Source organism: Prunus mume, linkage group LG1 (assembly GCF_029339155.1).
Source record: "Prunus mume cultivar Tortuosa linkage group LG1, ASM2933915v1, whole genome shotgun sequence".
Classification (NCBI taxonomy): domain Eukaryota; kingdom Viridiplantae; phylum Streptophyta; class Magnoliopsida; order Rosales; family Rosaceae; genus Prunus; species Prunus mume.
This window is the reverse complement of record NC_142698.1, coordinates 18,128,034-18,147,009: the sequence shown is the minus strand read 5'-3', so window position 1 is coordinate 18,147,009 and position 18,976 is coordinate 18,128,034. Positions and strand designations below refer to the sequence as shown.

At 37.2% G+C, this 18,976-nt stretch overlaps 4 protein-coding genes across 13 annotated transcripts; all 4 read left to right on the top strand.

Moving 5' to 3' along the window:
* On the top strand, window positions 1-5,640 carry LOC103344665 (uncharacterized). 9 transcript variants are annotated; one of them, XM_089053197.1, is made up of 13 exons: window positions 1-139; window positions 456-588; window positions 695-1,034; window positions 1,110-1,260; window positions 1,801-2,171; window positions 2,239-2,389; window positions 2,491-2,580; window positions 3,002-3,345; window positions 3,413-3,545; window positions 3,874-4,196; window positions 4,276-4,414; window positions 4,550-4,608; window positions 4,868-5,640. In XM_089053197.1, the coding sequence occupies exons 2-13, from the start codon at window positions 581-583 to the stop codon at window positions 5,369-5,371; spliced, it is 2,613 nt and encodes an 870-aa protein (XP_088909323.1). In that variant the 5' UTR covers window positions 1-139; window positions 456-580; the 3' UTR covers window positions 5,372-5,640. The 9 variants fall into 9 exon arrangements, with proteins under 9 accessions (XP_088909323.1, XP_016646771.2, XP_008246500.2 ...); XM_016791285.2 differs by having other exon boundaries at window positions 3,871-4,196; XM_008248278.3 differs by having other exon boundaries at window positions 2,999-3,345.
* Window positions 5,641-6,204: 564 nt separating this feature from the next.
* On the top strand, window positions 6,205-9,363 carry CAX11 (cation exchanger 11). The gene is made up of 2 exons (XM_008248276.2): window positions 6,205-7,279; window positions 8,166-9,363. Exons 1-2 carry the CDS (start codon window positions 6,410-6,412, stop codon window positions 8,928-8,930), a joined length of 1,635 nt encoding a protein of 544 aa, XP_008246498.2. The 5' UTR covers window positions 6,205-6,409; the 3' UTR covers window positions 8,931-9,363.
* Window positions 9,364-10,593: 1,230 nt separating this feature from the next.
* Window positions 10,594-12,901, top strand: NF-YC9 (nuclear factor Y, subunit C9). 2 transcript variants are annotated; one of them, XM_008248275.3, is made up of 3 exons: window positions 10,594-10,705; window positions 10,918-10,964; window positions 11,826-12,901. In XM_008248275.3, the coding sequence occupies exon 3, from the start codon at window positions 11,838-11,840 to the stop codon at window positions 12,624-12,626; it is 789 nt and encodes a 262-aa protein (XP_008246497.1). In that variant the 5' UTR covers window positions 10,594-10,705; window positions 10,918-10,964; window positions 11,826-11,837; the 3' UTR covers window positions 12,627-12,901. The 2 variants fall into 2 exon arrangements, with proteins under 2 accessions (XP_008246497.1, XP_016646798.1); XM_016791312.2 differs by lacking the exon at window positions 10,594-10,705 and having other exon boundaries at window positions 10,789-10,964.
* A 698-nt stretch (window positions 12,902-13,599) lies between these two features.
* LOC103344661 (alpha-crystallin domain-containing protein 22.3-like) lies at window positions 13,600-18,204 on the top strand. Its single transcript, XM_008248274.2, has 3 exons — window positions 13,600-13,803; window positions 16,785-17,137; window positions 17,507-18,204. Exons 1-3 carry the CDS (start codon window positions 13,781-13,783, stop codon window positions 17,743-17,745), a joined length of 615 nt encoding a protein of 204 aa, XP_008246496.1. The 5' UTR covers window positions 13,600-13,780; the 3' UTR covers window positions 17,746-18,204.
* The last annotated feature ends 772 nt before the right edge of the window (window positions 18,205-18,976 follow it).

The window sequence follows — 18,976 nt, the reverse complement described above, 5'->3', positions numbered from 1 at the left end:
CCAACCTCCGGACAAGGAATATGACACTCCAAACATCCAAACGGAAGTTAAAGAGGCTCCGAATGCAAAGACCCGTGAAATCCAAACTCGGTGCCAGAGCTCTCCTGCTTCTCGCTCTTCGCTCACTAAGAAATCAAAGGTGCCAAACCCTAAATCTCTTGCATTTACATTCAAATATATATACATACGCACTCACATAAAGTTGCATTTTGATCACTTCATGGCTAAATGTGATGTTTGATAAGATGCAGTTTGCAGAAACTAAGCTCAAAACAGTAATCAATGTATAATTGAATTTCATTTTCCTTTGTTTCTTTTTAGTTTTTCTTTGTTTAGAGACCGAATAGTTCGTAAATACAATTTTATCTCAGATGCCATACTAATAATCGTTCTTTAGCTTATGCTTTATATGCATAATTTTGATTCCTAATTTGAGTCTGGATATAATCATGCAGCTATTTTCATCGGATTTTGGCTAAAACTTTTGAAGTTGCTTTGACTGAAAACCAGTTTACTTACCGCCGAACTACTGAAAGCCTATAAGATGCTAGTTTCCTGACCTCTCTGGTGTTGCAGTGACATGACTAGGTTGGCTGGTGTTTAATTAATCAATTGAAATGTTTGTAATTCACCAAAGAAAGGTGGGGATGGGGGTTGGTTTTATTATGGTTATGATGAAATTTCATTGTTGCAGGGAGGGAATGGGCAGCCAAAACCCAACAAACAGTGAGCGCTTAAGGACGAGTTGGACCCTACCTATGGAACGCTATTTTATTGATCTTATGTTAGATCAGGTTCATAGGGGGAATAGGATGGGCCATACATTCAATAAACAAGCTTGGAATGACATGTTGGTCATGTTTAACGCCAATTTTGGGTCTCCCTATGATGTAAATATCTTGAAAAGTCATTACACTAGTCTGTGGAAGCAATTCAATGATATAAAGAATCTTCTCGATCAGAATGGGTTTTCGTGGGATAACACTCGGCAAATGGTGATTGCTGATAGATATGCTTGGGATGCCTATGTCAAGGTGCATTACTTAGCTTATATCTACTTGTGAATGTCTTCTAATTTGTGAAAGGTAATTGAAATAATGTCCATGCAGGTTCATCCAGATGCACAGTTGTACAGGAACAAAGCTTTGATGACCTTCAATGATTTGTGTTTGATATATGCGCATACCAAAGCAGATGGAAGATACAGCCTTTCAAGTCATGATATAGATTTCGATGATGACATTCAGGGAATGACTGACGGTGTGTCTCTAAATCCTTTAATGACATAGTGATATATTTTCTCATACAAGTTGAAATTTATTATGTTGGTTAGTTATGATGATTTGTATGTTGCAGTGAGTATTTTTTTATAAATAATTCGCCTGCTGCTCTTTTCAATTAAGTGAAGCCAATCATAACCTAAAAGTGAAACTAAAACCTCAATTTAATTTGCTTTCAGTTCTTTTGCAAGCTATTCCTCTCTGATATGCTCAAGGTGCTTAGCCAGAAGGGGTAGTAAATTTTTCTTGAATAAGTGAGTCCAGAAAGTCATAGTAACTTAACTATTTATGAATTAATTGCTAAACATTGGATTTTATTATACTGACTTAGCTAATACTTTTGCAAATTAACAAGCATGAACTGTTCTTTATGAATAAAATTTTCTTAGTTATTCCAACTTTGAACAACTGTCCCTTCTCTCAATTATTTGGGGTCGGCTTCTAATGTCTGTTCTCTCCTGGGCCATATATTCATTTACTTATTTATGTTTCTTTGGTTTTTTGTTTTTTCGGTTTAAAGGTGTCGGAATGAATAGCCCTACCCTTGCCCCTGGCCCTGGCTGTGTTCCTCCCCCTGCAAGTAAAGTGCAAACAAATACAGATTGGAAACCACCCATGGACCGATTTTTTCTGAAGCTTATGCTGGACCAACTGGGAAAAGGAAGTAAGACCAATAATTCATTCAAGAAACAGGCTTGGAAAGACATGGTCACATTGTTCAATGCAAAGTTTGGTTCTCAATATAGGAAAAGTTTCTTAAAACAGCTTTATAAGAAACTGTTGAAGTACTATGCTGATGTCAGAAGCATACTTGCAATTAAAGGATTTTATTGGGACGAAAAAGAACAAATGATAGTGGCTGATGATGATGTTTGGGATAATTACATCAAGGTATATTTTTACTTGTATTTGATAGCATTAAGTTGTGTACATTTTTACACTTCTGTTGTTGATGTAGGCACTTCCAGATGCACGTCTATATAGGAAGAAGCCCTTGCTGAACTATCAAGATTTGAACTTGATATATGGAAATGAAATTAGCAATGTACTTCGTAGTCATTTGCATCAAGGCACAAATTCTGAAGATGACATCTTACAGTACATGACTGGTGAGGTTCATTAAATAACCAAATTCATATGTTTGAAATAGTGTTAAATAAATGAATGATTGAACAATTATGTCTATAAATGGGTTCTATTATTCATGTAGGTGAAGAGAGGGAGGGCCATTCCGTTTATGGTAATGGTCATTTGGCTTCCTTCGAGGATCTTGACAGTGAAGGCCAAGATTTAATGATAGGTGTGTTTCTTACCCAGCTCTGAAGATTAGAATACTCTATGTTGAACCTTGCTATGAGTAAAATCTCGAGTTATGATATTTTCAGGTAGTAAATTGAGTAGAAATTCCACCTAAACAAGCTTGAGATAGTCTGATAGTAGACACTGCTTGTGTTTCATTAGCCAGTACAATCTATGCTGTTGAGGATGTGCATATAAACTTCGAACTCTTGCTGTTACCTAATAATTTTAAGTAATACAATTTTAAATGGTTATCTCCAGTTTTCCTTTGCAATTATTTCTGTGATTTGTTCATAATCATTTTCCATATTCAAAATTTCACAATGTCCAATGTGGGTGTAAAACCTGTGAATTATTTATGCCTGTCTGCAATCATCTCTTCAATGGCAACTATGTACTTACAACATTTTGGTGGATAGAAGGGGAAGAGTCAGAAGACACTCAGATCCATGGAAATGATGATTTTTCAAGGACAGATTGGACACCTCCAATGGACCGTTTTCTGATTGACCTCATGCTGAAGCAACTGCAGAAAGTGAATAAGATTGATTATTCTTTTGACGACCAAGCATGGATAGATGTGCTTGTGCTGTTCAAGGAAAGATTTGGGTTACAACAAGACAAAGATCTCTTGAGGAGGCGCTACAAAAGTTTAGAGAAGCAATACCATGATACAAAAGATCTTCTTGACCAGAGAGGGTTTTGGTGGGATGATACACAACAAATGGTCACAGCGTATGATGACATTTGGGATGCTTATATTAAGGTGCATTACCTATCTCTTTGTGTCTTATTCATCAGTTTATATATGTGTTAACATATGGTATCTATAGGAACACCCAGATGCGGAATCATACAGAACCAAATCCAAGCCATACTATAATGATTTGTGCTTGATTTATGGAAAGTCAAAATCAGGTGAAAGGTGCAACCAATCAGGTCAAGCTATGGGCTGTAATGGTGATGGTGAGTTTTTGCCTCGATGAAGTCTCCCCTCTTCCTTCTCTTAAGATTTTGGAGCCCAGCCTGTGGAAACATTACTGTAGTCTGATAGTGTTGTCGGGTTTGCAATGTGTTTATTCCTTAAAATGTGCTTATAAAGTAATGTTACATCAATACCTTTGAGCTTGTTGACATGACATGTGACATCATGGCTGTCTGAAGCTCTGCCTGGTTTGCTAGATATAACCAACGTGATTACTTTTGTCTTTCATTAAGCAATTTTAATATACTTGATGAATCAAAAAATGAAAATTTTCCTTATACATGTATTGTTGTTTTATTCCTAAAGCAGCTAAGTATAACCATAGCTATCACTGTAGAACTGATTGGACACCTCCAATGGATCGATATTTCATTGATCTAATGTTGGAGCAAGTTCGCAATGGAAGTATGGTTAACTCTAAATTCAGCAGACTAGCCTGGACTGAAATGGTTTCAAAGTTCAGAGCAGAATTTGGTTCCCAGCATGACAAAGATGTTTTGAAAAGCCCTTTTTTTAATTTGAGGAAACAATTCAATGGCATGAAAGCTCTACTTGACCAGAGTGGGTTTGCTTGGGATGAAATGCAACATATGGTAACTGCTGATGATCATCTTTGGGATGCTTATGTCAAGGTGTGTCTTTTGTTGAATTGTTGATTGCATGAGAATTGTATGTCTATTACAGGCTAACAGCTCACATGTTCTGGTGCAGGAACACCCTGATGCACGATCATACCGCAATAGAACTCTCCCAAATTTCAATGATTTGTACTTGATATATGGAAATGGAGGCATTTTTAAAAGGGAGAGTACTTCAAGTGCCATGGATGATGATCTGGGAGTTAATCTTGGTGCGTGGCCCTCTCTCCCTTTCTCACAATGCCATAGATGTATTCTGCTCGGCTCTTTGATTATTGCAATGGAATGAACTTATTACAAATGTTTTAGGATGTCAGAAACTTTCTCAATATGAACTTGTTTTGCAGGGGATGAAACTCAGCGAACATTATCTTCGGAAGATGATGTCTGGGAAGCTTATATCAAGGTGCGTGTTTTTCTCACTAGTTGCTGCCTAGGACAAAAGGAGGTTCCTATTTCTAGTACTAATTACAGCCTCTTCAACATTTGAGGAGGGAAGCAATATGATGTGTGTGCAAGTTTTGTATGTGTCCATGTTGAATGAACTTGTTGGGAACGTATGCTATCCCTTTGCACGAAGTGAACCCTGAGTAGCTTTGGGCTCAGGAGACACTTTCCTGATTCGGTGACATGCGTTTCTTTCATGTCAATATGATATTTTGCAGGAGCATCCATATACAATTGCATGTGCAAATAGAATCTTGAACAGTTATAATGATTTGACAAAAATATACGGCAATGGAGCCCGTGATGGAAGATCAAGTTGTTTCAGTAGGAGCATGGAGAAAATGGAGAAAATGGGGATCAACATGATGTTTGGTGATTCCCCAGCCATGGAGTATGAAATATTTGATCAGCAAAAGAAGCGAAAACCAGCAGCTTCATCCACCTCAGCTAGTAAAAGAGCTCAAAGAATCATCAAGGAGGAGATACAAGAACCATTGGATGAGAAACCACATATAGTAAAAGGGTTGGTCAGCGATGAAGAGGACAAAGACTGCTGCTCAATAGAACGCATTGTTGCTGCACTTGAAACAGTACCTGGCATAGATGATGAGCTCTTCTTGGAAGCTTCTCTAATTCTAGAAGATGATAAGAAAGCCAAGATGTTTGTGGCAATGGATGTTGCAGCTCGAAAGAAGTGGCTATACAGAAAACTTCGCCAGTAGCATCTTAGTTGCCCGTTAGCATGCAAGTGTAGTTTTGATATGCTTATCATCCTTGTGTTTTTTTTTCTCATGTAAATTAGATAAATGGAAAGACAGTTCCCCACTACATACATAATGTAATTCCCTTGTGTATATCGGTAGGTTTTGAGATGGGCTTTTTCCCTGCTATTGAACAAGAAAGCCTAAGCTTCTTCTTCTCCTTTTTATGTTTTTATAAGCAAATTAATTAACCTCAACATATGCTAATTATAGCAAAAGGATTATCTCCACCCTATTATGAGTTTCTTTGTGTGGACAAAATATTATTATGAGTTTAGGTTTACCTTTTAAGCCTAGTTAGCATTTTCCCGTTTAATACTATTATATATGTACATACATATTTTTCATTTATACTTATGTTTTTCGTATATGTCTTAAAGACTCGGCACAATATATACTATTTTTTTTAACAAGAAGTATAATAAATATATTATACATGTACGTACATAGTTTTCACATTTAATACACGTATTTTTTATATAAAATTTTGAATAATACAAACAAAATTCGATATTTTTCACATATTATTTTATATATATACATATACAAAATAAATTATATTAAAATATTATATAGTGACGAACTTTTCGGTATCTTGCCAAAATTTTACCCAATAAAACAGGTACTTTTCCTATTTCGTATTTTACTAGGCTTTGAATCTTATAAGTTGTAAATCGAATTTCATACTTACCAAGAACTGCAATACGTATTAACAATAATTACATTAATTACAAGTAAAACAGTAAATGAAGTTACTGATGAATTAAAGAAAACAAAATTACCCAGATCAAGAAAAAAGAAAAGCTACTGTGTCGTTCTTCTCTGATGAATTACTGATGAATCTTTTCTATTATGTGAACCGCGTAAAGACCAAGGTCGTCGGCAAAAAGTTGGATCCAAATTCCACTCTGTGAACTGGGAGGAAGAGCCAAAACAAACACACAGAGATGGAGACAGTGTCACGACCTTGACAAAAGATTGGTGCTTTTGCTAAATGGCATGGCCATCTCATTCTCTTCTTTCAGAATTTGCTTTCTCTCTCTCGCGCTGCTCTCTACCTTCTTCTTCTTCCTCCTCACAACCCCAAATTCCAATTCCCCAAACTACACCTCCCCATTTCTCATAACCCCCCACAGGTTCCTCATCACCACCCCAGCAAAAAACCCACCTTGCTCCACCACCATAACCCACTCCAATGGCCTCTTCAACTACTTGTACCTCCATTTCTGCCTTTTCAGCCAAAACCCTTTTTTCTCTCTCTCTTCTCTGTCTATCATCCTCCTCCTCCTCTTCTACATCCTCATCAAAACAGCTCAAGATCACTTCTCTTTGGTCACAACAAAGCTCACTTTTTCCCTCAATTTAACTCCAAGCATGGCCGCCGTGACCCTCTTAGCGCTCGGCAACGGCGCCCCTGACGTCTTCGCATCGGTCGCGGCGGTCCGGACCGGCCAATACCGAACTGGCTTCGGCGCAATTCTCTCGGCCGGTACGTTCGTCTCGGCGTTTGTGGTTGGTTTCGTGGCGATTTACGCCGCACCCTTTTCGCTCAATCCGGCGCCGTTTGTGAGGGACGTGTTGTTTTATTTGACCGCGGCGTTGTTCTTGTTCTATGTGTATCTTAGTGCCGAGATTTTTCTGTGGCAGGCTGTTGGGTTTGTTGGGTTTTACTTGTTTTTTGTTGGCCTTGTGTTTTGGATGGACTTGGGGTTAGGTGCAGGAGGAAAGAAGAGCAGGGTTGAGGAGGGTGTGGTTGGAGACAGTGAAATTCAGAGGGGTTTGGTTGCACCAGATTTTGAGATCGGACAAGTTTCGGAGAATTCAGAGGATGGGAAGCCAAGTTTCGGGTTTCGGCGAGCTCTTGTAATGGTATGTTTCAGCTAAGTTTGTGTTTCTTCTCAGCAAAAGTTTAGTTACAATGTGCACTATAGGCAATGCTTTAAAGGGTGTCCTTAGTTCAGGATTAGTGTCAATGGCTGTTTAATGTTTTTCGAGAATTGATCAGACTCCTTTTCTCAAGAACTACTTGATAGAGGAATGTGGATTGTGTTGAATGGTATCTACACAACTTGCTAATCAACTCATCACTTTAAATTTCTATATTCTCATGGTTTCCTTAAATATTTTCCTCATTGGAACAGATGGTTTGGGTAGCCGAATGTAGGTGAAAGTCGCCATGGATTTCATTGGGAAATGAAATGACAATTTGGATTTTGAGTTTAGGCTTGCCACTTAGTTAATGTTACTACTTTTGGATCATAAATGTTTATGATCATTTGATATTTAATGACACCATAAATCGGCTACATATCTCGTAGGCTTTTATACTGAATAAAGCTTCCTCTCTTTGGCATTGCAGAAGGAAATGAATTTGAAATTTTATTGTTTTCTGTTTGGAAGACTTCTTCTATCAAGAATAATGACTATTGAATTGAAAGTTTTTACTTTACTATGAATAATTTTTGTGAACCTTTTGTAGGGTCGATGATAAATTAGATCATCTAAATTCCTGTAGATGAAAGGTGCAATTTATGAAATAATTAAAGGGTGTGATATAAATTGTAGAAGCACTTGCTCAGAGGTTCATAGCGTTTTGGGATAAACTGCATATTTCAGTATATCATCTCTTCTAGTTCTTCTTGAACTTGGAGAAAACATGAAACTTTATATTCTGATTGAGCTCATTTTGCCTCTATACAATTTTTTTACTTCTTTGGAAATTTGTATTTGTTAACTCTTCTTGTTTCATATATAGATCTCAAAAGCATGGGAGCTTCCAGTCTCAGTTCTTCTAAAGCTCACAATTCCGCAAGCTGCACCTTCTGAATGGAGCAGATTCTACACATCAGCCAATATTGCTCTTTGCCCTCTAGCCCTTCTATATGCTTGCAATTCGTTCATGCCATTCAACCATCCTGTTGTTTTTCTCCTTTCCGATACCCATTTGCCCCTATGGTTTGTAGTCCTCTTGGCAAGCTCCCCTCTTGCACTTCTTCATTATATAGTGGAAAAAGATCCCCCCAAAACTGAGCAAATGCCTGTATTGCTTATAGCATTTGTTATGAGTGTTTTTTGGATATCAACCACTGCTGGAGAACTGCTGAACTGCCTTGCTGCTCTTGGATCACTTCTGGAGTTGCCACCTGCACTTCTTGGGCTTACGGTTCTAGCATGGGGAAATTCAGTGGGGGATCTTGTTGCTGATGTTGCACTTGCCAAGGCAGGCCACCCTGCAATGGCCATGGCTGGTTGTTTTGCTGGGCCAATGTTTAACATGCTTGTTGGACTTGGAACAGCTTTGGTTATACAGACATATAATGTTTATCCGGAGGTGTACGAGCTTCAGTTCCATGTGGGTATTATAATTGCATTTGTTTTCTTGCTTTTGAGCCTGATGGGATCTCTATTGGTGATTACATGGTGCAGATTCCGGGTGCCTAGGTTCTGGGGGTTTTGTCTTGTTGGTCTCTATGTTATTTTTATGGCAGTTAGTTTGGTTATTGCCAAGTTTTCAGGATGATTCTTTATCCATTGAGATTGGATCTACCATAGAAAAATTGCACGCAACCGGGGATAACTTGCAGCAACCGAATGTCATCTGAGCTTGATCATGCCAACTATGACTTGGATGAATTGTGCATATTATAGAAGCATCGTTCATTGACAATGTAAGAAAGAGGTCAAGGATCAAGAAGTACATTGCTTGTTGAAGAATTATGCACCCTCTTTGCTCCCCCATATGAAAAGGATATGTAGCTTTTACAGGTTCATTTGATTTTTGTTTCAACACTGGATAGCTGAAATTCTTTTAGACTACAAGAACTGTTGAAATAATCTTCTTGTAGATGAAATTTTTATAGGTGGTATCATTGTTAGACCCAAAATCTTGGCTCTTGCACCACTTGTAACATTACCAAATAGCAATGGCAATTTTTTGTTGCAATCAGCACAAAGTGGTCCAAATATTACACTTTTATGTTCTCCCTCAACCTCCTTACAATTTAGAAACACGGCCATGAACCATCCTCACCCTCTTCAGTGGGGAAGAAAAGCACCGGTTAAACATCTCCGGTCCTTATTAGAACATTGATGAATTATGGTATCAAAATTAGGTCCATGAGATGAGGGTTTTGTGAAGTGGTCCATGCATGTGGTGGATTCTCTTCCTCTTTTTTTCTTTTTTTACCCCTTGGGGGAGGGTTTTGTGAAGTTGAGGGTCACGATCAGAATCAACATAGACTTAATTTGAGGGGACAGAAACTGATGATAATTGGCTCTTACCCTAACAGGTTTTAATAATATGTGCCCAACACTTGAAAATCACATTATTGGGACCATTGATTTTTGGTTTATGATACCAATCTTCCTAAATGTTGACTTCATGGAATTTACTTTATAAGAAAGCAGGAACTTCATGATCACAAAAGGGCATTTCCCTAAAGGATATAAAGGAAGAACTTTTCCTTTTCTTTTCCTTTTTGGAGGTACAACTTCTTTTTCCTTTTTTATCATCACTTTTGTGACAAAAAATAAAAGCAAATATAAAAGAACTACTTTAGCATGTATTGCAGGCCATGAATGAAATCAAATACATTTTCGAAAAAGTAGTTTCAAACCAACATTCCTGGCTTGTTTGGGACGTCAAACTCTCAACTAAACTATTATAATTAAACTGAATAGAAGTCTAAGCTTCACAATAATGGCGTAAAAAGTGACTCAACTGTTACAATTAAATTGAAAAATAATCGAGTATTAAAAAATATGGGTTAACTTATCTCAACTTTGGACTTGATCTTATAAAAAATTAAACCATTGGACTACAGAAACTAAACTGAACAGTAGTATATTTTTTTGTTTTTATGCCGGCCTTTGTCTATTTTTCTCCTTGTTTTTCGAGTCTCTCGTTGACGCGAATATTGGTGCACATTTAGAATTGCACTTTTATAAATTTGGATGTTATCTAACTGTAATTATTTCCAATAATATAAATTATAATTAACAAATAACACACAGCATATCATTAGAAAATACTTTGAAAAAGAAAATAAAATCCCATCCCAAAATTGAATGGATCTGGTGACAATCATAGGTTCCAAATAAGTAGAGTGATCTTCTCCGCGTAGCCAACAGGCACCATGATCAAACATAACATAATCCGTCATGCCCCTACCGTAAATAACAACGTCCACCAAGGGCAAAACCGTCAGACAAAAAAAACTCCATAAAAGTTCGATGTTCTGACAATTTTAAGTCAGAATCGAACACTCCCTCGCAGCTTTTGTTCTTCCTTTTTAGGTTTGTATGCGAAACATTAATCATTACGAAAAACAATACATAGAAAAGAAAAAGAAAGGTTGCAAACCCAAAAATCTAGATCTTTCTCTGTACGAAAAATTTCCAAAGAAGAGAGAAAAATAGAAAAGTTTCAGCCCAATAGTTTTTGTTCTCATTGCCCAGATGGATATTTCTGTGGCTCTGTTTCTGAAAGAATTTTCCTTCTTTTTCAGGTACTCAATTAATCTTGCGTAGCAGAGCACCACCTGTTTGAGAAAAGGTACGAAAGACAGGCATACGCCCACACACACACACGTAAACCTCTCTGGTTATATATCTGTGTGTTTTTATGTATTTCTTTGCGTGCGCGCGCGTGTGTGGTGGGTTGGTCTTAGATTGCCAAATGGGTGATCTTTGTTCTTTTCCCATGTAACATTTTTCTTTCTGGATATGGGTTTTCTTTTACTGTTGGTTTTGTTGCCCGTCTGAAATCAAATGTTGGTTTTTTTTATTTGCTGTGATTCCGTTTTGCCTAATTTTTGTTGAGGAAATGTTTTTCCTAATTGAATGATCATATATCATGCGTTTTCGCGCTGGAATTATTGTTTTGTTTTTGCTTTTATAATATTTTATTCTCCTTTTTCCGTGTTTCTGCTCTGTCTTCTTCGTTGATCATTGTGTCTGTTCTTTCTTTTTTCTCTTGAACATACTGTTAAGCTGGGTGGTAGAATGATTCCTACAAAAGAAAAGTACCGTCTTTTGTTCAGAAGATGCCACTTTGACTAGTACCCAGATAGTGGATTGCAAATCTAGTGGATTTGCTGAAGATTTTTAGTTATAAGAGAGCATTTAGACCCTTCATTCAGTGATTTGACTAGTTTGGCAGCTGGAACTTTTGATTCTATCACATGGGGAGATTTGAATAAATGAGTATGCTTTGATCTTTTATCATCTAAAGAGGAAAAAGAAAAGAAAGAAAGAACAAACTGTTTAGATTTATTATGTGCAACGTAGAACAAGATGGATGGGCCCTCATTTACCATTTCATTGTGTGAGAAGGAGATCCTTTGATATTTGAGGAGTATTTAGTAACTAGCAGGTCTCTAAAGCAGAAGTCTTTTCTGTTGCTTGCTTCTATCAGGGCCAAGTTGCTATGGATCCACAAGGGCATAACCAACCCCAATCTATGGGGATGGTAGGCAGTGGAGCTCAATTGACATATGGTACTAACCCATATCAGCATAATCAGATGGTTGGGAGCCCAAACCCGGGGTCAGTTGCCGGAACAGTGGGAGCTATTCAATCAACTAGTCAATCTGCTGGAGCTCAGCTTGCACAACACCAACTTGCTTATCAGCATATCCACCAGCAGCAACAGCAACAACTTCAGCAACAGCTGCAATCTTTTTGGGCGAATCAGTATCAAGAAATTGACAAGGTAACTGATTTCAAGAACCATAGCCTTCCCTTAGCAAGGATCAAAAAGATTATGAAGGCTGATGAGGATGTGAGAATGATATCAGCTGAGGCACCTGTAATATTTGCCAGGGCATGTGAAATGTTCATATTGGAACTGACATTGCGGTCTTGGAATCATACGGAAGAGAATAAGCGGAGGACACTTCAGAAGAATGACATTGCAGCTGCAATCACAAGGACTGATATCTTTGATTTCTTGGTAGACATTGTGCCAAGAGAGGATCTGAAAGATGAGGTCCTTGCATCAATTCCAAGGGGAACAGTTTCTGTAGGAGGACCGGCTGATGCACTTCCATACTGCTACATGCCGCCTCAGCATGCGCCTCAGGTTGGGGCTCCTGGGATGATTATGGGTAAGCCTATGATGGACCCATCTATGTATGCTCAACAGTCTCACCCTTATATGGGTCAGCCAATGTGGCAGCAGGCACCGGAGCAGCAGCAGTCACCATCAGATCATTAGCGGGTGCAGCATGGAAGTGAAGAAGGTGTAAGTTACTTTGTTTTTGTTCTCCAGGCTTGTGACTGAAAGCTGAGAAAGCAAAGTGGTGATTTGAATGTGTTGAAGAAAACTTTGGTTTTTGTAATTATAATGCAATTTCTTACCTTTTGTGGTTAACATCTAGCATCTTTCGTCTCGTAGACTCTTCGCTATAAAACCATATGGTTGGTGATGATGCAGGTTGTGAACTGATTTTTGTTAACTTTTTTTTATAGTAAAAGAATGGTTATGATTAATATACGTGTGGCTCTCATGGTTTAAGCAAGGTATTTGTCCATGATTCGTGCCCCTTTTTTAGTATGATATTATGAGACCTTGAATGCTGTAATGGAACTGTAGCATCAATTTTTTGAGACTGTTTATGCTGCAATGGAACCAGATTCCTGATACCTGAGTAGGAATTAGTGGTCAATTGCAACCAAACACGGGAAAGTTCCATCTGAAACTTTGGCTTTTTGAAACACGAAAGCCATTGTTTGATTGCCACATGAAATCCAAGCAGACCCATTAAGCTACTTTTTCAACTTTGGAGCTTCCACAAGGACAGTAAATAAGTCAGAATTGTTTCAATGACTACCATTATTCATGAAGGGAAAAATATAACATCATCGAAGCAATAAGTTTGTTGACATAATAACAAAATATTAATTTGCTCACCATTTTTTTGTTTGGGTTACAATCAGGGCCAAGGCCCAAAGAAAAATAAATTATCAACCATTTGTGGGCTGAAATTAAATTCGATCACAAGAATGGGCCTTCTTTCTTGTAACAATGGATGACTTTTGGGCCCAGGTATAATTCTGCCCAATTTCCAGAAATTAGGCCCAAATAAAAAAGAAGGGAAATCATGAGCTTACGTGCAAATCTTCGTAGCTGATCACCCTAAGCACCTCCCGCCTCTATAAAGCACCTCACTCTCTGACAGCTTAGGATCTGTGATCATTAACATTGAGAGAGCGCAGGGCAAATATGCCTTAAAAGGAAATTAACCCTGAAAAATAAATAAAAGGAAATTACCTCACTCAGTCCATCTGATAAACAAGCAAAGCAAACGGGCAAAAGCCCAAGGAACTCCCCGCTGCGACGCCGTTTCGTACATCTCCGGCCGCCCTCAGATGGCTGCCTCCGGGCCAACTAGGTATACGCACACATACCCTTTCACCTTATACATATATACACTTGATAATTTATATATATATATATATATCTCTCTCTCTATAGGCTATATGAATTATACAGATATGAAGTCGAATATTTTCACTCAACTGGTTTCAGTTCATTTTAGACTATTTTGGGGGTTCAGATCGGCAATTGCATGTATGGTTATGCGTATATATGAGTATCTGTGTAGAAATGTCTGCTATTTGTATTATATAGTAAATAGACTCGTATGTTTGCAGGTCGATGTTAGGGCTATATGCAAGTATGAATTTCTTGAAGAAGCTTTTGTGTACAAGAAATTGATAATGGTGTGTGTTTTTAAGTTGTCCCTTGTTATGCATGTGCAGAGGCAGAGCAAATTTTTTCATGAAAAAGTTGGTATGAGTGGGAAATACGCAGAAAAGGAATAAGAAACGATAAATATTTGTTTGATTAAAATAGATCTTCTATTTGAGAATTTGTTGGATGAAATTGATGATGGGAAGTGTGGCCTGGTTTGGCAGGTAGATTTTGAAAACTGTTTCTTTGAAAATTTGCCTATGAGGCTAGAACAGCATGCTTTTAAGGAATGCTATTGGTCATGGTAGTTCAAATGTGATTTTAATTGAGGATCTGTTTTTGGAACCGGAAATGAATTTTATGAGATATTGGTTTTTAGGTCTTGATCGTCAGTTAGGGAAACATTTTATTTATTATAATAATTCCAACATGTCATGCAATACGAAAATGGCACGCTGCATGCATTTCCCACGCCGTTTTCAAAATTTTCCCATTTTCAGAAAGAAAAAACCATATTACCCAAATGGGGTCGCAGAAGTTTGATTAGTTCTTTATCATTTATTTGAAGTGATTATTGTAGAATGAGTAAGATTGATATGGAAATGAAGTTTTTGAAAAGATTTGTGTCATTTAGGAAATTAGGAGAAGTGAAATAAATAGATTAGCCTATTTATTGGATCATTTTCTTTCATTCACTTCCCTCTGGCAACCTATAATATTTGGAAGTTTTCCAGTTTTTTTGTTAGGTTATGTAGTTGTTGCAAATACTCATCAAGAATAGCAAGTCTTTAAGTAGATCTTAAAACATTCAACAAGTTTTGTTCCTTGAGTTAAACATAAAAAGTAAAAGGAATAAATCATGCTAGTTGTGATACTGAAAAAACCTAGGATTTTAGGGGAAAAAACCCATAAGGAATTTGTAAAAGTAAATGCAAAAAGGGAAACGAGTGAAGTCACGCTAGTAGTGATATTGAAGAAATCACAAGAATTTCCGGAAAAACGCAGAAAGGAATAGACCGAGTAAGAGAAAATTAAGTTTAACTAGTATAGCTGTGCAAGTTTCTTTTGGTAATGGTGGTCCATGATATATATGCATTTGTGCCTCAAGGACATTTCAAGGAAGATAGAGCCACTCTGGGAGTTTCTTAGGTTTGGGATTGTAACATTAATTTGATTGTTACCAAAGAAAAAGGAAAATGAATTGGTGGAGTTGCGGTAAAATGGGGTAAGAGTTGAAGAAAGTGTGTGAGCTCTAATTAGTCCCATTGCTTCTCGATTATTGAAGACAAATGAACGATAAGGCAGAGAGAATATGGTTGTATATCAGAAGGTAGCTTTTCCTGACAATGGCAGAGAGGATAGCCTCTGCAGTTTGACTAAGGGTATATGAGTGCTGACTTGCTGATACATATATTATGCCTAAATAGCCTATGTTTTAATAATTGTCTTTTTCTAGAGTAGGAATAATCCGAGAAAATTTGTTGTGTTTGTCAGTTTGAGTTAGGGCCAGCCTTCAGGGGAGCCTAGTGAAGCAACTGCCTTGGGCCCCCAAGTTTGATGATTTAAATAGGCCCCCAGATCCAAGGTACCAATGTTGCATTAGGCCCTTAAAAATATGCTTATTTAATTCTAAATAAAAGCTCCAGTCCAATCCTCACATATATTTGTGAGGAGAAAACACAAAATCTATTTGCCTAAATTTCGTCTTTCTTCCTCTGGTTCGCTCTGGTTCTCCGTTGTTCGAAATACCATTTAGGTTGGTTCTTTCATCAATTTATTCTTGCTCTTCCCTTTGCTTGGTGTGCTTATCTTCCCTTTGTTTTTCTCATTTTTGATTTTGTTGATGATAAATTCTGTATAACACTCTGTTGTATTTTAAAGAAGATTGCTTTATATTATGTTCGTTAATCAAGAGCACTGGGTGTATATGACGAGTCTATTGTTTCTTTCAAAAGATGTGTACTGTAAGTGCTGCCTGGAACAGATTGGTTTTAGGGTATGTCATGGTAATGGTGTTGGTTATATGTGGCTTCCAATATGCCGACATGTCCTTTTGCATCCCACTTATTGTGGTTTAATAAAGAAAATCATCTTCTGGCCAAATTAGGTGGTTTTTTTAATGTCTGAAATGCTATTAAGCTAGTAGATTAGTTGTACTTTATTACTTAGCAACAAGAATTTGGATTTTTCTTTATTTTTTATATTTTATTTATGCCAATGCAAATTTTCTTTGCCTCAGGACCCCAAATTCCCAGGGTTTACCCTGCAACGAGTGCATGCTTTTGTGATTACACTGTAGAATTTTAATAAACAGAAAACTCACTTTTTTTTACAGCTAATATTGGAAAATAACCATTTCTCACATTCTTTTGAGAGTGAGTAGCAAAATATGTATTTATTCTGACAAAATATTCTCTTTGAATAATGAAATATATGTTTCACCTGACTACTTAGTATTTTTTTTTCTTTCTAAATATTTTCACGCTAGAAATCATTTGGACGCTTTACAGGTGATGCTTGATTGTATGTGTCAGCAGTATGGGATTATTATCTTATTTTATCACGGTAGTGTTTATGCAAGTTGAATTTTATTTGAATTTTATTTTAATGCAGCATCTTCAGATAGTCTTTATTGTACCCTATTTGCCTGTTGTGATTAACTTTGAGGACTTCTTGTAGGTTTGCAGGAACAAGTAAAACTAATGAACCAGATCATTTTGATCCTCAACAACCCATACTTGATGTGAAACCTCTCAATAGCATGCCTTATATTGGTCCACCTACAATGCATCCATCAACAACTACAGACTCTGATGCACAAGAGAAACTGAAGCCAACTGTGATTATTCTACCTCCTGACTCAACAAGGGAACAGTGGAATAAGGCTTTGGAAACCAACAAATCAGGGATTGTTTTGACTGGAGCGGCTGCGAGGGGACAGGTGGGACCAATAATAGGATTAGTTGATATTGGCGAGAACGAAGACTCATACTTATTTCGTGTCAATCTACCAGGGGTTTTAAGGGATGAGAGTGAGTATGAACACCTTGCGTCATTTTGTTTACAACGAAGACTCAGTCTTGTTCGTTGACTTAGCATTCTTTATCTTATATATTAATGGTTGATTGGTAATTGTGATTGAATCGTTATGGCGTATTACACTAGGTGTGCATACCTCTTTTACAAAGGTGTGAAAATCAATCAATTTGTTCTACATTAGTCATGCACGTGACGACTTGTCTGTTTGTTTTGTAAAACCTTCGTCTTAAGCTTTCAATAGTTGGGTTCTCCGGTTGTCATGAAAATTGGATTGGTGCTAAATTGAGATTGAATCTTCATCAACATGTCTTGATATTATTGATCATGCTTAATGAACCAGACCACTGTCTTTGTGCATGCAGATTTTGAATGCAGCGTTGACATTGATGGAGAAGTATTTATAAAAGGAGTAACTACGACAGGAGAGAAAACAGTGTGCAAAAACTCCCAAGTCTTTAAGATGCAAACACAAAATCTGTGCCCCCCAGGTCACTTCTCTATCTCGTTCCAGCTTCCTGGTCCAGTTGAGTGCCAAAAAGTTACTCTCTCTTTTGAGACTGATGGGATTTTGGAGGCCATTGTGCAGAAAAAATTACCATAAAAGTATTCCGCTTTGGGGAGCTTGTATGGTTTTTTATGATGTGAAATTAGAATGGAGAAGACTCTAGGTGGTGAGGATTTATAGACTATAAATAATTGCCTCTGATATTGCAGAGGATGAAGGCGGGGATACAAGCTAAATGGTGATATACAGTAGGCTTGGTCGGGCTCAAGTTATAGTGAAGTAGGGCTTTGTTAAGTTGTTTGTACTCACTTTAGGACCGGAAGCTGTGTTCATAGGTGGACTATGGTTATGTACTAGCCACATCCTTTGTGAAATATTTTATTTCCGTTGAAAGTTCTCTCTGCCAAGATCAATTCATGGTGAAACAGCTGCTAGTTCTCTTGAAATTTGCCAGAGGCTTACCTTCGTTCATTTTGTGGAAAATGTTCTTTTATGGATTTATTTTTCATGAAAAATCCTTATGAAAAAGGCTATATATATTATGAGTTTCTAGTATTTTGCGTTTATGATATTTTTGGTGGGTGGGTGGGTTGACAGTAAGGGGCTGACATTGTTAATGGTGTTTATGTTGTCGGATTAATTAACAGCTTGCTTGCAGGTTTGAACTCTGAAACCCAAATTAAGAAATGTTCATAGATTTGGTTTCTTTTCTTTACCGGTCTCTTGGATATCTAAATGACCAGCCAAATGTTTTGGCTGAATTGATAAAAAGATTTTTTGTAAACACCCTCTAGCATTTATGTCATGAAGGTTAAGATAATCCAACCTTAGTCTCATCTCAAATTTGTGGTTCAGTTCCCATTCAAATTTTTCTAGAGCCTCTGACAAGAATTTATGGCATCTATATCAAATTTCACTGTTTCATGCTTGTGCACTCTGAATTGTTCATTTTAGGAGATTCACGGTTAAAAGGTTGAAGCAATTTTGACATCAGAATGTTTGCTTGTCATGTGAAACCGCATAATTCGTAGAGGTATTACTATTCTGAATCCTGTCTTCGAATGTATTTAGTTATTTTCTTCCCAAATCAGGAGATTATGAATGCTATAAATATTACAAGCAAGTTGTTTGTTTTGTTAAGGTTATAATTATTGCTTTTTACTTGGAAAATCATCTAATGATTTTCTTACTATGTCACCCTTTAGCATATATCTTACAAAATATTTAATGGATGTCTTAAGTATATCTGTCTTTTTTTTTTCCCTCTTTTATATCTTATATACATAGAGAATGTTTAGCATTTCATTTTTGGGGTCTTCAATTTTTC

Excerpts from the sequence above, each read along its gene's own strand:
- LOC103344665 (XM_089053168.1), top strand. The coding sequence starts at position 63 with ATGCAAAGACCCGTGAAATCCAAACTCGGTGCCAGAGCTCTCCTGCTT. Across the intron at positions 4,197-4,275 it reads TTTGGGATGCTTATGTCAAG|GAACACCCTGATGCACGATC; the intron begins GTGTGTCTTTTG and ends GTTCTGGTGCAG. Across the intron at positions 4,609-4,867 it reads TCTGGGAAGCTTATATCAAG|GAGCATCCATATACAATTGC; the intron begins GTGCGTGTTTTT and ends GATATTTTGCAG.
- CAX11 (XM_008248276.2), top strand. The coding sequence starts at position 6,410 with ATGGCCATCTCATTCTCTTCTTTCAGAATTTGCTTTCTCTCTCTCGCG. Across the intron at positions 7,280-8,165 it reads TTCGGCGAGCTCTTGTAATG|ATCTCAAAAGCATGGGAGCT; the intron begins GTATGTTTCAGC and ends TTTCATATATAG.
- NF-YC9 (XM_008248275.3), top strand. The coding sequence starts at position 11,838 with ATGGATCCACAAGGGCATAACCAACCCCAATCTATGGGGATGGTAGGC.
- LOC103344661 (XM_008248274.2), top strand. The coding sequence starts at position 13,781 with ATGGCTGCCTCCGGGCCAACTAG. Across the intron at positions 13,804-16,784 it reads GCTGCCTCCGGGCCAACTAG|GTTTGCAGGAACAAGTAAAA; the intron begins GTATACGCACAC and ends GACTTCTTGTAG. Across the intron at positions 17,138-17,506 it reads AGGGGTTTTAAGGGATGAGA|ATTTTGAATGCAGCGTTGAC; the intron begins GTGAGTATGAAC and ends TTGTGCATGCAG.